A 22,588-nucleotide genomic window follows, 5' to 3' on the forward strand; every position below is an offset into this window, starting at 1 on the left:
GTGTCCCACTGAGCACATCCTTCAGCTTCACTTCCCCCTTCGTGGTAGCCCAGCCAGCACCTATGCCACCTCCCATATAGACAAAGCTGGCTGTCCCCCCCTCGTGACGTCGGCAGGGGCAGTCAGAAGGGCTTAGTGGGGGAATCCCCAAAGACAGTCATAGTTAGGTGTTTCCCATTTGAGAACCCGACTGGGGTGGTGGCAGAGTGCAGGATGGAGGGACCACAACAAAGGGCATCTCTAGAGAGATGTGGTGGCTTTACTAGCCAGCACAGCCACGTGCCACAGAACGGTGTTGGTCTTCCACTTGTCACCTTGGGAGGAGAGTGTACTTACTCTAACAGCAGCCAAAGGATTTTTAAAAAATTATTTTTAAAATAATTCCTATCTGACAGATTGGTAGGTCAGTTTTTCAGCAGACAATTGAACACCGTATGTAAGGCTGATCATTTTATTACATTTTATTTTTGTTAGAGCAGAGTCGTTCAAGCCAAAATCTGGGGACTTCGCTGGATTAGTTTTATTTTAGATTTTATGGAAATTGAATACATACAATTGAAGCTTCACGGAACATTGAGACTGAATTACTTACGTGGTTTACGAACCAATTCCAAAGTTATTTCTGAAACTAATGTTCTAAAAATGTTCTGAGTGTGAAGCCCAGTGAGAGAGCACCAAGAGAAGATTGCTGGGCTGCCGTTGATTAGCTTGGTGACCTCCTACGGGCCATGCAGTCTCTGAAGCTGGTTTCTCCACCTAATTAGTTGTGATGATAGTCACCCGGCTCAGACACATGCAAGGGATAAATGAAGGATATAAAGGTCCTTCGTAAACTGTTATCCTGTAAGGTGAAAAAACAGATTGTGCTAGGAACGTTACAACGTGAGAGGCGTGTGTTCTGGAAAGTTAAGTCAGTTAAGTCAGTCTTGTTTTCTCTAGGGAACTACCTCCTTTTGATTGGAAAGAACCCCACTAAGTGCTCTCCCTTTCTACCGTTTCAGTATCGTAGCATCACATGGGAGTGTTTATGACGTTAGGTTGGTATGTGGTCCTTGAGGAAGGGGGGATTCAGAATGACTCTCTCCCAGGGTGGAATGGCTCTGTTCATGTTAGGTCAGTTTTTAAGTATGTACCCATGTTTCAATACATTCAGTCCACTTTGAGTGTTCGTCATCAGTATTTGTTTCATCACTTGAAAATTTGAGTAAAACCCATCTTTTAGAGTACTCAGTAGTCTTTGTTTTTCTGTGCATGTTTGGGATATCTTAATAGGAACCACGTAGACTTCCCTCAGTGCTCATAAAGGCACTTAGGGCTTTTGGTCTGAAGATATAGAATTGACCCCTTAAAGCACAGAGGAGAAGTTTTCAGCCCCGCATTAGCTCTTCAGATAACAGGACTGGAATATTCCATTCTCTCTTGAGAGAGCATCTGCCCCTACTTGCCTCATGTCCCAAACAAAACAACAAAAAACGCTGGAAATTTAACATAATCCTACTGAGAAATTGTTACGATTGCTACTAGGTTGGCACATTACATCTGTGCAGAAGTGTAGCATTAAAGCTGACGATCCTTTTCCAAACTTCTAGAGTCCAGACACGTGAGGGAAGATACGGAGTCCATAGGCCTTGACGCAGGTACCCCGCTGCACAGCTTCCGCTGCTCACCGTGTAGTTGGGATAGGCGTCGTTGCTAGAGCTAGCTTCTCTCAGCTTCCTACTCGCCTCTGTTCTTTGGGCGACTCTTCAGTACTTAAGTTTTTGGTTTCTCCCCCTCACGCTGCTGGTACTTGGTTCTAAGAAAAAGAAACTCTGAAGAGGATGAGGGTTGGCTAAAACAAAAAACCAACAGTGTACCAACCGAGGCACTACCCTGGGTTGCCATGTTCTGTTTTGTTTTCCAAAAGCTGAAAGCGACATTATACTAAGCCGATTTTAAAGCGAGGCGCACTTATTCGCTTCAGAATCTGCTTTGCTGTTGAACTTGTTTCTTTTTTAATTTTATTTTAAATGTACTTTTGCTTTTTTAGTAGCTAATAACATTCTGCTTTTTAATTTTTTTACTGTTACTAACTGTTCCCTGTTATCCCTTCCCTTGTTTTTTAATTTGCTTAAAGACGGTACTTCCACTAAAGCGGAGGGTAAGCGGTTTGTTTCTGTGATTGAGGTGTGTCTCGCCTTCACCCGTCCTCTGTGCTGAGTGTTGCCTGGTGCCCACTCGTCCTCACCGAGGTCCCCGCATGACACGTTGCACGTTCCCCCCACTCTTCTTCTTCATTCTGTTTCCCCAGTTCTTTGCCTTCCCTCGACCTGACTTCTCTCCTTCCTTGTTCTGTCGTGGTTCTGGTGAATTCGTCACTCACGCGTGCTGTACGTGGTTTCCGGCTCCCAGCCCACCCCGGGGAGGGGCATCGCCAAGATGTCGTGTGCTACCGTCCTGTGGGCTGCTCGTCTCAAATTTTATTACTCCCGAGGCACCCGCTTCGTAGCTCTCGTTCCCTCCTTTCTTTCTTTCTCTTTACTTTTGTGCTTCTGTGGGCCTCTCAGGATTTGCCTTTCCTGTTTTGAAAATAAATTCAGTGTCATTTATTTAGGTGAAAGGCTGGTAACGGTTTTCTACCAGGTAATTTATGGAAATTTTAAACAACACTTTTTTCTTCCCTGAAGATGCTACTGAATTATACGATGTCATTTTTATTTGCACCACTGACTGACACATACCCCGTTCATTCATTGACCCTCATTCTTCCACTCGCCAGCCGTGTGTTAAATGCCTTCCATGTGCTGTGTTTTGTGCTACTCACAGGATCTAGCATGGTGAAAGAAACACACCCCTCCAGATCCACTTTGGTTTCTTTTTATGCCACTCTCCAGAAGTTCTTCCTGATTTTTCATTGTCTTTTGACTTTTAGACCTAACCATTTCAGTCCGTACAGGTCTTTGGTTAGCACATGCTAGATGAGACCATCCCTTTGCACAGTCTAGCTGGAAAGCAGGATAATGCCTCAAATAATTGAAATTTAGAGGAACTTCATCTGCTTTAGTGGCTTAGACTCACCAACCCTCGGCCTAATGATTTAACAATTAGGAGCTGCTAGTTTACTTGCATATATTACTTAGCTATTCTAAAAGGCTAGCCTGCAAAGTGGACTGGTTCTGTCTTTATATGTGCAGTTCACAGTACTTTTAATCAACATACTACTTCCTCAGGGACTCATAAAGGAAAAACTAGGAATGGAATTTTTTTAAAAAGATGAGCATAATCCCAAGGTCAGTGTTCTTCAAACTGAATCTCCTCATAAGAGGAGGTTACCTGCAGCTTACTAAAAGAACAGAGTCCTGGGTCCTTCCCCTCCGAAAATCCTGATTAAATTTGGAAGGAGCGACGGAATCTGAATTTTCAGTAAGCCCCTCAGGTGGTTCTTTGGGGTGGACAAGTGTGAGAAGTGAAATATTCCCCAAATGAAAAATGGACAAGAACCCTATGTCATGATGAGGAACTCCTTCGTGAGAGTAGCAGACTCTTAGGGCTGGGTGTGACTTTGCATTTTTTAGCCCATAAGGAGTAATTGTACATTTCTCCTTCCCAAAGAAATGATCCTGCATTATTTCTTCAGCCTAGATGGAAGAAGAGTGGAGCGTGGAATTCTGGAATGTAGATGGAATGGGAAGACATTCCAAGGGAGATTGTATTTTTTCCAGATGCTCTTATTTCATACACCTGTGTGACAGACTTGAAATCAGCCTGCTGTTCTCCCCAGCACTAGGAACTTTTCACCTTTCTTTCTTTTTATCAGTTTTCTTCTTACTGGTGCAGAGCAAGGTCAGAAGATTGCCTGCTCAGTTATTGTGCCAGAGACCAAGGACAAGGCATCTCTTTCTGGTTCTACCAGTAGGGAAGGTGGGAGAATGAGATGGGGGCCCTTGGTTGTATAGGGTTCAGAATCCAATGGAAGACAGCCTTAGTGAGGGGAGCCGGTGAGCCTTGTTCTCTGCGTCCCAGGGCTGTGCAGGCTGTCAGGGGCACGACATCAGACCTTCAGGCCTCAAGTGCCCATGAGAGGGAAAGGACACAGTTCAGGGGGTCCGCGGATGCCAGTGCATCCAGGACACCCTGGCTGTGAAGCAGTGAAACCTAGATGTACTCAGAAAAGCCGCATGCGGTTCTTAGGAAAAGGCAGGTAATACCACGACCATGTAGTCTTGTCTGCTCTTCAGGAAAAGGAACTTAGATTTTTAGTTCAGTTTTATTGGGACATAAAACATTTGGTATTACTGTGTATTTATCCAAGAACTCTGAATTTATGCGATTGGCTTTTTTACACAGTGAAAAAATTATGTGTTGGAGTAAAAGTGTTCTTTTAGTTTTATGTTTAAAAAACACAAGGAAAGTTGTTCCTTTGGGGGAATGGTACTTGTAGGTAACAGAATTTATAAGGAATCAACTACCCAAATTTTGATTTTATCAAAATTGCCACGTATGACTAGAGGTTGGTTTAATTGTGCCCCGAAGTCATGAGTTTGTAAAGCAGATACGTATGCCAGAAGGCTCCAGCGTGATGAGTGGAGATTTACCTACAAGACCTTTTAATCTTATTATAACCTCTAAATTGAGAATTGCCTGGAATTTTGAAACATAAAATTGGTGGTGTGATTGAAAGAAATTCTTTAGCACCTCTTTTAAAAAGCTCTACTCGGTATGGATGTTCTGTCTTCATTCCATGAAAATCAAAAGCTGCTGTCTTCCAGGTCTTTGTTTTCTCTGGGTCTGCTTTTCTTTGGATGGGTAGGTTTGTTTCTTACCCATCTCCAGAATTTTTTTTTTTTTTTCTGTTCGATAGTTCTTTAATACCTCAATACCTCTTACTTCTATTTCTCTTATGTACATTTTTTTCTTTCATGTCTACTTTGTTTCTGTCATAACACAGTATGAATGAATATGAATGTTAACAGGTCATAATGTAGAACTGAAGTATATTTTTACTCTTTGTTGCATTTACTGAATAGACTTAGTTTTTCTTAAAGACCATGGAGTATTTTATATCATCTCTTTAAAACTTATATAGACACTTGAGTAATGTCACCAAATTAATACAGTGAAAACAAACATACAAACCCTCTCCTTACAAAAGAAATCTGTATCTGAGTACAGCACAACAGAGGCCCTTTTCACTCCCCAAAATTGATTTTAAGGGTGCCTGAGGTCTTAGTGACTCAGGTGAGTCCCTGCGGCAGACAAGAAACAGCTGTTGTGCTCCCCCCAGGTGAGAGATAAGGTTGGCATTGAGCCAGCATTGTCAAGGTGCAATAGATCCATGAAAAGGTGTACTAGGAACAAAACCTCTTTATCGTCAGGTTGACATGGTATCTCTTGACTGTGTCCTAGCCAGAGGGGGAAAAAACAGTCTCCCCTCATGTGTAACTGAGCTCTCTTCTCACGTAAGTTGTGGTTTCAGTTCTCATTATCTGTGGCATCTGGGAAACCCCAGCTTGATAAATTAAAGTGGTCTGGGTTTATAGCCCCCAAATGTGCTGGACAGGAGCAGTGAACTTCTATAGAGGAAGGCACTCAAATCTGGTTCCTCAGGACTCCCACAGATTAAAACATGCCAAATGTGAGCTCATAATCCATAATTACATCTAAAATGAGTGAGAAGCAGCAGAAGAAAAGAATGCAAACATATTTAATCCTTCAGGACTTTAGGATCTTTTATGTAATACAAAATAATTACAGTTAGATGTTTAAAAGAAATAAGAAACTTGCATTTTTGCAATATTGTAGAATTCAGTAGTCTGAATGATTCTTTTCGTTGAGAACACATCACTGATCTGGGATAAAGGCCATGAACCTGCATATCTCCAGACCTAAGCAGAAATAGGAGCCCTAGCAGGTGAGGGTAAAAGCTGGTTTGCACCCTGAGGTTTTTGGCTGAATGTCAGAGACGACGTTAGGCATTTCCTGAGATGGGTATGCAGGATATGAAGGACAAGAGGAAAAGTGGAGCCCACCCAAGACCTGATTATCACTGATGAACAGGAAGTTAACTTCACTAAACTAAGAGGGAATTTTTACCCATTTCTCAACCTTGATACTGGGTACAGTGGGGGAGTAATCTTCCCTGAGAGTTTGCAACCATAAATTGCACCTTCATGCAGTTTTTGGATGAGAATTTACATTTTGTGGTCTGCAAACCCACATAGATAAATCATATTAAAGTGGCTGTGGATTGCTTGTGTCCACAAGACACTAGCAGAAGCCAACATAAATCCTTGTTGGAAGAATACAACTTCAGTCTGGATCTTAAAGAATTCCTATAAAGTTCCAAGAAAAGGAATCATTTCATTGTCTTAATATTTAAAGAAATAAAAAGAAATTTTGGAAAGACAAGCAAAGGAGTAAGAGACTATAAAGAATGACCAAGTAGGTTTTGAAGAATAAATGGATCTTCTAAAAATGAAAATATAATAAACTATTAAAGTTAACTCAGTGGGTAAATTGAGCAACTCGGAATCATAGTAGCTGAAGAGAGAGTTCATGAATTCAAGACAGGAAGGTACTGTCCAGAGTACAGTGCGAAAGATAGAGTTGTGAAATATGACAAAGATATAAAGTTAGGAAGATGGTGCAGACATTTAACGAAGAGAGAATGGAGCAGAGACATATTTGAAGAGGTGATGGCTGGGAATTCTCCAGAATCAATGAAAGACACTAAACCACAGACTCAAATAACCCAGCTACTCCCAAGCAAGACAGAAAGACAAATGATGAGATGGCAGAACACCACAGCTTGAAAAAGAACGTATTAAAGCAGCCAGAGAGACAAAGAGACTACCCACAAAGGAAAGCCAGAGTTTACATACAAATAAAACTGGGGAAATCTGGATAAGCTGGATGGAGCACGTCACCATCCACGTCCTGCTTCTGATTTTGCACTGCAGTTTTGTTGTTTTTTGTTTTAAAGATTTTATTTATTTATTTGACAGAGACAGCCAGCGAGCCAGGGAACACAAGCAGGGGGAGTGGGAGAGGAAGAAGCAGGCTCTCAGCGGAGCAGGGAGCCTGATGCGGTCTTGATCCCAGAACCCTGGGATCATGCCCTGAGCTGAAGGCAGACGCCCAACGACTGAGCCACCCAGGTGCCCCTGCACTGCAATTTTTAAGATGCTGTCGTAGAGGGAATCTGGGTAAAGAGCATATGGGCTCCCTCTGTGTTCCATTTTACAGCTATATCAGAATCTACAATTTTCTCAAAATGAAAAGTTTAAAAAGAGATTTTAAAACTCTCATCTCCCAAAAGTATGATTTAATTAAAGCTGTGTTTTTGATAATGTTATTTTAATCTGTGAGACTGTTATCTTAAAAGATAGTAAAGCATAACCTTAAATTAAGACAAAAGAAGGAAACAACAGAGGCTAAAAGAAAAATGAAAAGACAAATAAGCGTGACATAAGATGGTAAAAATAAGCTCACATGAGCTAAACTTTCCAGTTCGAATAGAAAGATTGTTAGACTTGCTTGTTTTTAAAGATCCAGCTATGTGGGGCGCCTGGGTGGCACAGCGGTTAAGCGTCTGCCTTTGGCTCAGGGCGTGATCCTGGCGTTATGGGATTGAGCCCCACATCAGGCTCCTCTGCTGGGAGCCTGCTTCTTCCTTTCCCACTCCCCCTGCTTGTGTTCCTTTTCTCGCTGGCTGTCTCTACCTCTGTCAAATAAATAAATAAAATCTTTAAAAAAAAAATCCAGCTATGTGATATTTAAAGGGAAAAAACTAAAATATAAGGCTGCAGGTAAAATAAAAGACAAAGTAATAAGAAATACATAGTAAAAGTTGTTGAAAATCTATTAATAACAGACAATAAGGCAAACCTTTACTTAGAGATATAGAGGCTTGCTATATAAAAGTTAGTAGATCACAAAGATGTAATAGTCCTGAATTTTAATGGATTTAATGAAAATAGCCTCAGAGTTTCACTAAAAAGCATTTGCAAATTCACCGTCATAGTGAGTGATATATAAAAAAATGAACTTATAGCTCTTTTCCTCCGTGGCTGCTTGAGGCTAGCTGGCATCATGAATGACATAGTAACTATCCAGACCAGGAAGTTCATGACCAACCTATTATTTCAGTGGAAACAGATGTTCACTGATGTTCTTCATCCCAGAGAGGCAATGGTACCTAAGACAGAAATTCGGGAAAAACTAGCCAAAATGTACAAGACCATATCAGATGTCATCTTTGTATTTGGAATCAGAACCCATTTTGGTGGTGGCAAGACAGTGGGCTTTGGCATGATTTATGATTCCTTGGATTATGCAAAGAAAAATGAACCCAAACATAGACTTGCGAGACATGGCCTGTATGAGAAGAAAAAGACATCCAGAAAACAGCAAGAGGAGCATAAGAACAGAGTGAAGAAAGTCAGGGACTGTAAAAACCAATGTTCGTGCTGGCAAAAAGAAGTGAGCTGGAGATTGGACAACAGAAGGGATAAAGATTCTGCAGTGACTTTATCTGTGGTGATTGTGCAGATTTTTCATGAGAGGATTAATTAAGAACTTTTATGTATCTGGTATGAAATATATATATATATGTATATATATATGTAATACGTTCATATAGTTCAAAACTCAGAAAATAGGAGGTACACAAAAGTTTCCCTCCCATCTTTTCATTTGCCTAGTTATCAACTCTTTTGCTTTGACACCAGTCTTACAACTTTTCGTTTCATTTCTATCAAGAGTTTCTTGGCATATAGAAGCATTATAAAAATCATATCTTCTCCCCTTTAAACATAAAAGATAGCATATTTATGCACACTATTCTGCATCTTGATTATTTTCACTTAACGTATGATAAGATCCTTCCATTAGATTAGAGAGGACGTCCTCATTCTCAATTACTAGTGTGCTGCTTTCTGCTATGTGGATTACCTTAACCAGCCAGTCCGATATTGATAGACATTGGAATTATTTCCAGAGTTTTGCTATTACAAACAGTGCTGCCATGAATAACTTTTTATATACATCATTGTACGTGGGTACAAGTATATGGTTGAATAAACTACCTAAAGTGGAATTGTTGGATTAAAAAGTGTGTGCATTTGTAATTGTGATCAGTATTGCCAATTAGCTTTCTATAGGGGCTGTACTTATTTCCACTAACAGCAACAATGAAGGAGAAGGCCTCTTTTCCTACATGCTAGAATATTAGCACATTCTTAGATTTTTGCCACTCTGATAGGTGATAGATAAATGGCATTCTTAATGTCATTTTAATTTTTTTTCTTCCTGAGTGAGGCTGAACAATATTTCATACACTCAAGAGTCATTTCTGTTGCTTGTTAACTGTCTTCCCAGCTTTTGTCCATTCTTTATTGGGTTGTGGTAGTGGTGTCCTGGAGCTGTCTTGAACTATTTCATAACAGCCAGTTGTTAAATTTTCAGACATTTTGTAATCTGGTCGATTTCGTGTCAGTAACCAGAAATTGGCCATGGTGGAAATAATTACACCAGAGAAATTGGAAAACACAAATCCATAGGAACCTTCCCCCTCCTGCCAGTTGTTAAATATTTACCAGCACACTACTGGTTGGTGGACTTCTTGTTGATTCCTAGAAACCTTTTATGTGTTAAGGAAATTTGCCTTCTGTGGTATGAATTGTAAATAATTTTTCCCAAGTTGTCATTTTCTTTAACTTGCTCATAGTTTTCTTCTTGTCATACTGAGATTTTACAAAAAAAAATTAAGTGGTCAGACTTACCGATCTTCTAATGGCTTTTAATTTTAAGTCATAGCTAGAATGGACTTTTCCATTACAAGTTACAAAGGATTTCTCTTATGTTTTCCTTTAGAACTTTTATGGTTTCATGTTTTACATTTTAATCGTAGGTTCATTTGCTGTTTTTCTTGGTGTAAAGTGTGAAGCACAGATCCAACTTACTTCTCCAAAGCAAAACATGAACAAATGAGAGCTAGAAAAAATTTTTTTTTTAAAAGCAAGACATTATGTTGAACTACATATCATTCCTTTTAGGATGAAGCAAAAGCAGTGCTTAGAGGGAAATTCATAGCCTTAAGTTTATATTAGAAGAGAAACAATTAGAAGGTTCTTTCCAATTTGTTAGAAAAAGAACAATAAACCCAAAGGAGAGTAGGAAAGAAATAATAAAGATAAGAGTACAAGTTAATGAAATAGGAATTGAACATTCACTACACAGGATTAAGAAATACAAATTGTATGAGGAATTGGATAACCCTAATCTTCCATAAACTCCCAAGAAGAGAAAGTGGGGATGTTTCCCTCATTAATGCAGCTGACATAGCCTTAGCACTAAACCAGGGAAGGTAGTTGAGATATAGTATGTGAATGTGTACAGTGAGAGCATGGGAGTTTATCTCAGGTTTAATACCTCAGAAACTTCCTGATGGAGCTCAGCACGTTTAAGAGAAGAATCCTCTTAGGAGATGCAGAGAAAACATCAAAAAATCCAACAAACATTTTGGCAGATTCTTAGCAATTAGGAATATAAAGGAGTTTTCTTAGTCTGTTGAAATATCCTACTTTTTGTGAAATTTCAGAATTTTTTTTTCTCAATGTGGCTCAAAGTAACAAAGCCTACCCATGTAGTTGTGGACTACATGTCCGAGACAGCGGGATAAAGGCAGAGAAATGAAAGGGTATAATTTGAAGGGAAAAAACTGAAGTCTTGTTTGTAGATGGTATTCTATTTACATAACTCCAGATAATCTACATACAAGTTAGTGGAATTAACAGAAGTTTAGCAAGGTTCCCAGAGCTAAGATCAAAATATAAATTTTAATTATATTCACATTTGTCAAGAAGTTAGAAAATACAATTTAATAAAATATAGTGTATCATAAAAATAAGGCACCTTTGAATAAGTCTGTAAAAATTAAGACTTTTAGAAAAAATTATAAAGCTTTATTAAGCAAGACATTGAAGAAAGTGAAATAAAGGAAAAAATGTGGAAAGATCAGTATCATAAAGCTGTCTTACCCTCGCTCCTCTGCCCCCATCCCTCAAATTAATCCTGCATTCCACATAATGCCAGTTAAGATTTCAACAGGTCTTTTAAACTGTATCTTTAGATGCATGTGGAAGAGAACAAAAGCCTTAGGAAAAAATGTGTTGATTTCCAATTAGCAAGTTTTTTGGTTTTTTTTTTTTTAAGCTCATCACATTTTGATGTTGGACTGGTGTGGACATGTGGAACAATGGGACAGACTAGACAATTGAGAAACAAGCCTACATATGTATTTAAGTACTTGGTAAATGACAAAAGACGGCTTTGTAGATCAGTAAGAAAGGGGTTAGGAAAATTTATTTGGACATTGGTTAGTCATATAGAAAAAATAAAATGGATCTCTCCTTTACCTCCTACAGAAAAATCATTTCCGTAAGTGACCTCACAAATAAAATGTTGAGCAAAACAGTAAGTTTTATTAAAAATATATACCCTATGATATAATTAAAAGCATTTAAAATCTATAAACTAATGCTTTCTGTTTCATGGTTATACAACTGTATTAAAAGTTTAAAGAAATGCAAGGAGATGATGAATGCTGAGTTTAGGATCAGGTTACCAGATGTTGAGGAAAGTAGGGGGTACAGGGTCGTTAGCAAAGATTTTTCTTTTTTAAGCTGAATGGGTATGGATGTTCATTTAAAATATCTTTTTGTGATCTAAATGTTTTACAGTAAATTTAAAATAGGAAGTGAGATTCAGGTGGTTTTTCATGTTCACTTTGCCTTGGTGGCTGCCTTCATTTAGCTTGGTGACTTCCTTAGGAAAGTAAAATGTTCTCACTCATAGGCCATCCAGGCAGCCACCCAGGCAGGCACAGGTAACTAAACCAGTGGTGTGGCCTTAGACAAAATAATGAATCCCCATTTCTCTCTCTCCTCGTCTGTAGTATGGGAATAATTGTATGTTCTTATGAGGATTCCGAGTTCACACATACACAGCTCTTAGTATAATACCATATATATAGCTCTTAGTAGATTCTAGAATTAATTTGAACTATGTTTTTTTGCTTGAACTATTAAAAGTTATTGATCCTTTCTAGTTTTAATTTTTTTTTCTTAATGCAGTGCCTTTATTGCTCCTTACCTCCCTTTCTTAAACCTTTTTCAAGCCTTAGGATTTGTTCTCCTGTATTCCTTTTCTGTAAGCTTTCTTCAGTGATGAGGTAGAAGTGGTTTTGAGCAATGTGAGATGCCAGTGCGAGCTCCATTGGTTTGTGTTTTCCATATGAGATTGCTATTCTGATTGAATTATGGCAGAAGAGGCATTTTGTGCCCACCCGAATCCAAAGAAGCCCTGAATTTTAAAAAGTTTAATCTCTAACCATACTAGTCTGATCATCAATGATTTTGCATTTCTGAGTTCACTTTTGTTTCTGTGGTTTCATGGTTTAATAATGGGAGTTATTAACAGATTGCTTTACTTACAATGGCAAATTTTTTTCATAAATGCCTATGACATTGTATTATTTTTAAGTTCTCACTCTCACTACTCCTATAATACTGATTCTATCTTCATCTTTTGCAGCCTAGAAACTTGTTGGCATACATGCTTTAAAATAGAAGTTTAATGCTACATGTCAAAACACATTTATTCTCCAGGGTGCTATAGCTTTTGTTGATTGCTGAGTTAAGGGTTTTGTTTTTTGTGGTGTTTTGTTTTGCTTTGCTTTGCATTTACTCTTTTTTTCTGTAGTATTTTTTCGTAAGATGATAGCTAATATTTTCTGCCTTTGGAAATTTGACAGATTTGTAGATAATAAAAAGAGAGTTTAATTTGGAAAAAAATCCTCAAATGGTTATCTCCTCCTCATCGGAAAATATAAAATGCTAGAATACTTGTAAGAGGAGCACCGTCCAGGTTCATGACTCACTCTCAGGAGTTGCTAACGTATCTGTAGAACTTGAGTGTGCAGATCGAATGCGCATGCGTGTGCTCACGGGGAACTGGGTCAGGACCGCACATGAGGAAGACCCGTGCCCTTGCAGATGGCCCAGTCAGTGCCGCTTGTTCGTGGTGTGGCTGGGTTTCTTGAGAAGGTCACACTGACTGAAAACATGATGGAAACACCGTTTTTGCTGCATCTTCCAGGTCGGATCCGCACGCGACGGCAGAGCTCCGGGAGCGCCACCAATGTCACCACCACACCTGACAGTCGAGGCCGCAGTCGCGCCAAAGTGGTTTCACAGTCCCAGCGTAAGAAGTATATTTTATACTCTCTGTTATCTGTTTTGTTCAACAGCCCCCCTACGGTTGAAAAATTGATAGTATTTTCATTACTTCAGGGGAAAAACACATTTGTGTGGCTCTAAGCTGCTGTGAGTAGTCTTGATATTTGTTGGGTAAGCTTACAACATGGAATATTCCAGGATACTTTTGTCTCTTTGCCAGGTGATTTAAATTTTGTATTATTAAGCATTAAACATTAAAATGTGGTTTCTCTCCCTTTCCTCAAGCATCTCAAATTGAGACCTACCTGGGCTGTGACCCATTTTACTGTTGATAAGGACTCCCTCTGATGTAATTTAAGAGCAGTACCTGGGGATCATTTTAACGTGGAGTTCTCTTTCAGTGGTAATAAGCAAATCCATTAAAAGCTCTCCCCATTAACCCTGTGTTCTAACATTTGCAGCCTGCTCTTCTCTTCCTGCCAGTGTGGGCTCCCGCTTTGCCCAGCTGCTCTCGCTTCCATTACTGCTTGTCTGTACATGTTGAGTCATTTGGCTTGTTAGCATCGGCCATGAAAGCAGCCACAGATGGAAGGAGTGTATTCAGATCGCTCTTAGGAACCACCCTGGTGTCTCATTTCCCAGCCACACTTGCCTTCGAGCCCCCCGCTTCCCCTGTGTGCATAGAGCTGGCTGGCCGAGTTCTCCCGGGCAGGGTGAGTGTGGTGGAGGAAGGCTCCCCTTCCCTGGGAGCTGCACACGGTCCTTCCGCACAGCACTCCCCAGCCCATATGTGTCTGCCTCCTCTGTGGCCCTAGGAGCTGTCTGGCTCATGTAGAGAGTCTGTGGCCAGACCTAGGTTCTCCTTCCTTAGTATTTAGAATCTCAGCTCCTTGTAAATTCAGATACTCTCCCATGTCCCTCTGGTAACTCTAGGCCTCATGTTAAACAGGAGTAATACCTTTCTGAAAAGAAAGTGTAACATCGGAGGTACATTGCAGCCAGGCTTGTCTGATGCAGAAACGTATGCTTCTGGTGTATCACACAGGTGTATACAACACAACGTAGGTTGTGCGTCTTTGTGTAGCCCAGCAGCTTCTACCTTGGGAGCAGTATCCTGGCTCCGGTTATTCTGTTGAACCCTAGTGATGCCTGGAGTCACAGATGGATATAATACTCTAGTCATGACCTCATAAATATGAGTCAGGTCTTCTTGCAGAGAAATTTTTCTTGACAAAGATGTTCAAGACTCAAAATATGGCTTAATATATTAAAATTAAGTTTAACAAAAAACATCTAGCTCTTTTGCTGTGTGCAGTGTTACTTCCTTTCTTGGAGAGGGAAGATTGAACAGTACTTTACGTTTCCTTATGTCTGATGTTTATTGGCATTGGACTCCGCAGAGGTTCCTGCTTAGGAGGTGGTGAAGATTACGTTACTTCCATAGTGGGGGTGAGGGCAAGGATAGAGCTTTAATTCTTCAGTCTTGAGAAATACTGCACCCTGTCTTGGAGCTCCACTTTAAAAATCTTCAGTTTTACTTTACTCACTAAATTCCACTCACAGGGAGGGAGACCACACCAGCAAATAATAGACTGGACCTCAACCTGAGACATATAAATAAAGTATTTTAAAAAATTATTTTAATAGGAAGTAAATATGAGCATATTTATATGTTTTACAAATGTAGATATAATACTAGCATTCGTAGTCCTGGTATAATAGTAAGTAGATTTCATGAACATTAGATTTAGGGCGCTTGACAGCATATTTTAAATATTTGAGGATTTAAATATGTGAAGATTAATATTTAAATATTTGAGGATTTGGCATAGGACATTCAGGTGAAACGAGTTAGTAGCAGTTTCTTTGAATTGATGATGTTTATTGAGCACTTGCTATATGGTAAGCACCAGTTAAGGTGGTAGAGATACGTAAACGAGTAGGATACAGTCACTTCTCTCAGCTTGCTCAGAACTAGAGAGGAGCTGTACTCCCAGAGGCCAAGATGCTTGTCTTCTCTGCATCTCTTCCATCTGGCACTGGGCCTGGCACAGTGTAGGTTCCTAAGTGTTTCATGAACAGACCTGAAGTAAATGCTGAATAGAGTATGATATAAATAAAATAAGTACAAAAGTAGACTAAGAGGAAAAAAAACCTAGAAGAGAAAGCTATTTTGCTAATGTGTTTGTGAACAGAGACATTTGTGTTGTGTTGCATGCTGACCTTCTGTATTGTGCTATTGTCTTTTAATCCACTTTTTGCCTGTCCTTTGGTCTGCTCTCATAATCAAGGATCCAGATCTGCTAATCCTGCTGGTGGTAAGCTGTTTCTCTTCTTGCCTTTTTTTTTTTTTTGCATTCTCCTTCACCCCATGTCCCGTGTTCCTTGCACAGTATTAATTTCTCTGTTTATTATGAGCTTAGTTAATCTTTCTGCATTTTTTTCTGTATGCTCAAATTCTAGAGTTTGGAATGGATTTCTTTTCTCCTTTTACACAGCTTAATAGTTCATTTGGGTGCTCAAAGTTTATGGGCAAGATTAATAAATCCTGAGACAGGTTCTTCATGGTGATGCATACTGGTGATTTATAGTGAATTTTGCTTTAAACTGTAGCTGTCATTTTAAAATCCTAATTTTTGTGAGTGGTCACCTTAATGATTCATTTGAATGATGGAGGGCTGTGTGTGTGTGTGTTTCCAGATTAAGTGTTGCTTTAGGGTTTTTATCTCTACTTCATTCTATTCTGGTACATAATAACATGCACTTTATGTTTGAGAATTTTATTGCCTTCTCTACTTAAGGAGAGTGGTCTAAGTAAATGACTGCCATTTCGGTGTATTGATGTGATCTTTAAATTTTTTGCTGTTTTCTTTAAGAAAGAAAGTTGTCTCATGAGAAATGGTTATATAGCTATCCAGCCACTTATTCATTTATAAAAATTACTAACTATATGATTTGTTTTTCATTTCTAATTCTCTTGTGTACATCTCAGGGCATGTGGTCTATGTAATTTCTACTTTTGTAGATTTCAGAGATTTCCTTTGAAGCTTAGTACATAATCAGTTTTTATAATACGTGTGGAAAAGTGAAAAGAATGTCTTCTGTTTGTTGTATGTATGTGTGGGGGGGACGTGTTTATACATATCTGTATAATTTTGACTGTTCTGTCAATTTCAGAGAGGTATATTAGTTATTAGTTTCATTAGTTGTTATTTTTCTTAGAGGTGCATTAATAATTATGGCCTTCTGAATTTCTCCCTATATTTTTATCAGTTTTATGTTTTATATTTCAAGGCTGTGTTACTTGGAGCATAAAGGTTCATGGTTATTATGTCTTCATTGACAATGATTCTTTTATCAATATGATATATCCTTTGTCCTTTTTTTAATGCTGTTTCATTCTGTTCTGTTGTTTTGTGTTAGGTATGTTGTTTATTATAAACAGCATTCAGTTGAATTTCATTTTTTTTTAAAGCCAATACAAGAATCTCTGTCTTTTAATAGATGAATTTAATCCGGCCACATTTATTGTGATTAGTGATATGTTTGAGTTTATTCCTACCATTTTATTTTGTGATTTTTATTTACCATGTTACTAGTTATCTTCCTGCCTCCTTTTCTTCCATTTGTTAAATTAATGGGATGTTCTTGGATCTGTTTTCTTCCCCTGATGTTCAAGAAACTTCTGTTATAATTCTCTTCTTCCTGTGGTTATACTTAAAATTTTTTGCATATAAACTCATAGAATAAAAAAACAAAACAATAAACAAACACCTTTGTGATTATTTGTAGAAATTTGCTGTATAACAGGGAGCTATTTGTACTCAGCCTGCTCTTTGAATCAGAAATTTTACTGTCATTTTTGTAGAACTCCACCTGTAATTCTTCTTTGTATAAACATTCTTTTATGATAGTTAATGTTCTTTTATGCTCCATTTTAAAAAAAAAAAAGTACTACCACCAACAAAAAAACCATTTTTATGTAAAAGTATTTGAGCCAAACTAAGTGTTTACTAACTTTTGAAATTGTTATAGTTTATTCCTTGATTTACAGCCATTCCTCAGTTCTGTTTTGTTTCATTTTTAGCTGGCAGCCGGTCAAGCTCCCCAGGGAAATTGTTGGGAAGTGGTTATGGTGGCCTTGCTGGGGGTTCCTCAAGAGGCCCACCTGTGACCCCCTCTTCAGAAAAACGAAGCAAAATTCCCAGGAGTCAGGGATGTAGCCGAGAAACAAGTCCAAACCGAATAGGATTAGGTAAGGATTCTCAAAGACCTCAAAACATCATTCCCAACTTGGTCATAATTTTTATTATAATGTAAATGACTTTGTCTAATGTTGGAAATAGAGATCTGTTTTTGAACTGAGGCTGTCACTTTGCCTGTGTTAAAAAGACATTCTGATTTGTGCTTTTTACAGATTATGGCATGTTTAGGTTTGAATTACAACCGAAAAATACGTGGGCCTCACCATTCAGATTGACGGAAAAGAATTACATCACTGGGGGCTTTTGTGTTTTAGAGCCATTTAACGAAACGTTAGAATTGGGGGAGTGGGCAGGATTGTCTCCTTCACAATTAGAAGCAGTGTTGCTTTTCTTCTTTGTTTCATGAATTAGCACTAAGTAGCTATTAATCTATATATGTTTTCAAAAGTAATTTGTAGGGTCCACGTGTATTTTGATTTTGATCTTCTCTAACCTAATGAGTGGTACTTACTGTCAAAGAACGTGTATAGTTACTTTTGACGTAGTCTTGTTCAAACATGAAAACTAGGAACAAATGAAAACCAAATATATAATATTTTTGTGTTGTAGAATTTAGTTTCTTTGTGACAGTGTGTAGAATTGTATGAATTACTCTCAGCAGCTTACTCTATTCAAATCTAATTTATATATAATCTGTTTAATATAAAAGACATCTTTTGTAATATGAGAAATCTGTGTTCATACTCTTTCTTAAATTTTTACTGTTTTCTAAGGGTAAAAATCTGTTAATGTGAAATCAGAGTACTACTATATTCTTAAGTCCTGTTGGCTTTTCTTTCTCATTTATTTATCTCATCAACAGCTTTACTTGAATGTTTCCTGTGATGCACAGGCAGTTTGTTAAACCTTAGGATCAGAAGATAAAACAGATACAGGTTCTGATTTTCAAAGAGCTTGTGGTCTTAGGGGTGGAAATGTACGATAGTACGACAGATACTGTGGCATGGTGCCCTGGGACCATAGGAAAGGGGTGTCTTAGGGCCCTGGCCTACCCCAGTCTGCCCAAGAGAGAAATCTGGAAGGACTGGGAGAGGAGAGGCTTGCCAGAATAGGTCCATTTTTGATGATGTGTAAGGTAGGGTTAGGCAGGGTGGGGAGAAGAGGAGAAAGGTGTTCTAGCGCAGAGAGGAGTGTGTGCAGAAACAGTCAGATGGGAGAGAGCACAGTGTGCTATGGGAATCATAGATAATTCATTTCGCTGCAGCAAAGGAAGTTTGTCAGGGTGAGATGGGAGAGGAGGGCAGTGGGACTGGGAGGGTGCCGCTTCTAAAAGTCCGTGAATGCCACCTGAGCTATGAGAAGGTGGGGAGGGGGACATATTTAAGAGGTAGAATGGATAGGACAGTTGGTTTGACTGACATTTCCAAAGCAAGTGAGAAATTTCTGCATGATCCCAGCTTTCTGTTGGCGTTACATAGCATGGTCCCTGAGCTGACAAGTTATTTTGATCCAGCAATAACAAGTTATGTGGATACACCAGGGAAAGTATCATGACTAGAATGTCTAAATTTCAGATTTGAGCCTGTAACATATGTGTTTGAATCTAGTTTTGTTTGGAAAATGCATTTGATTTCATATTCAGTCATGAGGTTTTGGCTGTCCCTTTTTGGTAGTTAACTAAATGTATAGGATGTCTCTTGGCAATCCAGATTAGTTTCATACCTTTAAAAATTCTTACCTTTTTGGGATTTGACTTTTTATATTATTGAAGTTGCCATTTTTTACCTTTTTCTTGAAATTGGGAAAGAAACTGCCCTAGGTTGCCTAATATAACTCTAGGACCTGGTATTCCATGGTTTTAACTAGGAAGTTTGTGTTGTGAATAGTTGAAAAGATAGCATTTATTAAGCCTTTACAAGGTACTGTGACACATCATCCATCAGTAAAAACTCAATGGGAACCCATTCTCTTCCAGAGAGTTCTTATAGAAATAGTATTTTGGACAAAGTTATTTCCTTGATGCTCATTAGGGGATTAGTTATGTGTAAAGCTTTGAGGTCAGCCTACAGTTCTGTTAAAGAAGATATTTTATTTAAATTTCTGCACATGGTGAGAATAACACAGATATAAAGATGGATAAATGAATCAAGTACACCTTCCCACTTCTTCCTGTAGTACTGCCAAGAGATTCCATTTTATAGGGTGTCAGATACATAGCATCTTTAGCAGTAGATTGTCCGTTGTTGTGATCATTTAGTAGATACTGGGTATGTGCCTATGTGTCTGTAAACATTTGGTTCGTTGTATAGCAACTTTAAATATAAATATTCAAAGAAGGGGTAAGCGTCTTTTAAGAATATTTTCTTTTGTCCCAAACCAATTAATAGTTTTAATCATTGCTAAGCTGGGCTTGGAATTTGCACTGAGAATTAATTCTACAAATTACCTACAAAGTGTGTTTGGTTCAGTTATGCCTCATCTGTGGTAAAAATGACACCAAAGCTCTTCTTTAGCATTTAAGTTTTCTTAAGCAAAACAGGATATAATACAGAATAAAACCCTACCAGTCTCTTTTTTTCTTGGCAGTTTATTCCTTCATAAACTGTTCAACCAAACAGAATAGATTGTAAATTGTTTCATTTGGGGGTTTTATTCTGTTTTTGATTAATAAAAAAGTCCCATAAATAGCTACTATCTATAGCAGTTATATTTTGGAAGTATGCTTTTAGTTTCCTTCTTCCACTCATCTCTTGAGAAGACTATAAAAAATTTTTATTTTTGGCAGCCTACATCTGGTTAAAATATTTTGAAAGAAGCAAAAATTAATAGTAATCAGTGTCACCTGTTAAATTAGACTGCTGTGTGCACAACATCACCACAACACAACATGAAAATAACCAGACTGTAGAGACATTTCATGGCAGTGCTCCTTACTCCTTTTGTACTTTTGCTATTGATGTGAGTTCTGGTAGGATCCATCCCTTCCTTAAAAGGCAAAAGTCGGGTTTACCCCCAAAATACCATAAAGGTAGAGTGTATCTCAAGGAATGAAAGCCAATCAGATGGGTTTTCAAGGCTTCCTAGCCTTTCCTGTGAGCACAGGACTTCAGAACCACCGAAGAATACTGCTTTCAGAAAGTTCAAACAGCAAGCATGTCTTTATCAGCTCTTCCTCTTCTGTTATGCCTTCACATTATATATTCTCATAGAGAACAGTCAGTTTTGGCACTCCAGAAAGAGGCTGCGTTGATTTATTGCTTTTTAGCTTTATCTAATCAATTAGTCCTTATAAAAATCATTTATTGATATACTTACTAAGAATCCTCCTTGTACAGTGGTCTTTGGAAGTCGTATTAGAAGTGGCCAGTACTCCTCTTGTGTTTTAAATTATCCAGCATTTGAACGGTTGCTGTCACCACTAGATGTCCTTTAATATGGTGTGGGGCAACTGTGGGCAGATGTTTACAAATTTTGTAAACAGAATTCTTTCTGTGTATGTTACTGCTAGCCTGTGTTAAGGAAGCCAGTCAGCTTGAAGGGGTGAATAAACTTTCTCTGGCTGAAATACTAAGGAGGGTAAACCTTGTGAAGAATTATGCGTGTTGTTGTTTGAGATCGTGTTCGCTTACCCCTTTTCATGCTCTTGTATTCACAAAGCAGACTCAGCGAGAGAGAGAGAGCAGAGATTTCCCATTGCTGTAGCATGTGTATTATTTAAGGAAGGGAGTGGAAGCAGGGTAACAGAAGGGATCAGGCAAGAACTATAAGAAAATGCTCAACTTAAGCATGTGCATGTGTGAAACACTTATCAGGACTGTCTTTATTATTTCCGATTGTTTGTTTCAGAGTGGGTAGTGAAATAAGATTTTCCTGTCTGCCTTTCAGCAAGGAGCTCAGAGGTACTCACATGTGTACCTTATCTCACGGTACCCTTCTCATTTAAATGATGGGACTCTTTCTCCCTATCTTCCTAAGTGGAGGCTGAGACAGGCAACGTGGCTGGACCAGTGAGTTAGCGAGGAACTGGAGAGGTCACTTCACAAATGAGATGTGCTGTTGATCCTCTGGGGATAAGCCACATTACTTCGTAGGTTCTAGGCACCTCCTCACATATTGGTGTCAATGGATGCTCCCTAGTTTTTAAAGGGTTTTTTAATTTAGCCCCTGTGCTTCTGCCCTCATCATAGGAGCTGTTCAGAATTATTATCAAGAATTGCTGATTACATAGTCAGTGCTTACTTTGAGCAAAAACCCAGGACCTCCATGTCATGTGGCAAGATGAAGATGAGTTTAGGAATTACTAGACAATCCCAAGTGAAGCCCCGTTTTGACAGATGGCTCCCATTGCATTCCTGCACTTGATTGTTTCCTTGCTTGCCAGTGCAGACCTAAGCATTTGGACATCTCTTATGTAACTGTGGGGTCCGATGTAACTCTAGCACTGAGCAGAGACCATAGGAGGAAGTTGGTTTGGTGTCTCACTCCCGTATTCTTCTTTGTCAGGGAATTTCATGATGCCGGTTTGGAAGACATTCTTGTTACAGTTTGGTCATGCTGTAAATCCACCTTGGCTCTGAAATAATAGGCTCTGCTCATTACAATATAGTAAACGTGGATGAATTGACATCCGTGAGTCTAGTTTACTTTTTCCAGAATGTTCAGGAAAGGCATTTCTATCCGGTCCAGAATGAGTAGATCCACTCAAGATGGACATATTTATCGTCCCACCAACTACTACAGAGGTGGCTACACACATTCAGTATGCAGAGTCATTTCTGAGTATTTTGCCAGTACTGTGTCTTTGTTTCCTCAAATTAAATTAGAAAACAAAAGCATCATGGTCTTTTCTGAGCTTTATGGCCAAGTTATGTTAGACCTTAAGCTGTTCGTGTGACTCTGTCTTCTCAGTGTTTTGTAACATGAGTATAAAATTACCCACAGATAATCATACAGTAATTGGCCATTCTTAGGTCAGCAGAGGGATCTTTGAACATGAGCGTTGGGATTTGTCAGTCCACATACCATAGACAGACTCGTGTGTAAGGCTGTATAAGTGAAGGTGCTTGAGTAGCGGCCGCGGACTGATCTGTTTGGATTCCCACAGAAAAAGCAAGAATGAAATGTTGGGACCAGTAAATAAAGGGATAGCAGTCCCAACTCTCTGTT

The 22,588-nt window shown here is 38.8% G+C and overlaps 1 protein-coding gene and 1 pseudogene across 17 annotated transcripts in view; both read left to right on the top strand.

The window, feature by feature from the left end:
- Nucleotides 1-22,588, top strand: part of CLASP1 (cytoplasmic linker associated protein 1) — a 264,159-nt gene that overhangs the window by 167,248 nt on the left and 74,323 nt on the right. For 4 of the 17 annotated variants that reach the window (XM_034654387.1, XM_034654391.1, XM_019802326.2 and 1 more), the window contains exons 20-21: nucleotides 13,138-13,242; nucleotides 17,305-17,472. In XM_034654387.1, the coding sequence (XP_034510278.1) occupies nucleotides 13,138-13,242; nucleotides 17,305-17,472 (273 nt within the window). Of the gene's footprint in view, nucleotides 1-1,589; nucleotides 1,638-2,116; nucleotides 2,141-13,137; nucleotides 13,243-15,508; nucleotides 15,536-17,304; nucleotides 17,473-22,588 lie in introns of all 17 variants that reach the window. The other 13 variants (XM_034654384.1, XM_034654390.1, XM_019802323.2 and 10 more) reach the window with 6 other exon arrangements.
- Nucleotides 7,708-13,130, top strand: LOC117801054 (annotated as a pseudogene).

The sequence above is a fragment of the Ailuropoda melanoleuca genome, chromosome 2 (genome assembly GCF_002007445.2).
Source record: "Ailuropoda melanoleuca isolate Jingjing chromosome 2, ASM200744v2, whole genome shotgun sequence".
In the NCBI taxonomy this organism is placed as follows: Eukaryota; Metazoa; Chordata; class Mammalia; order Carnivora; family Ursidae; genus Ailuropoda; species Ailuropoda melanoleuca.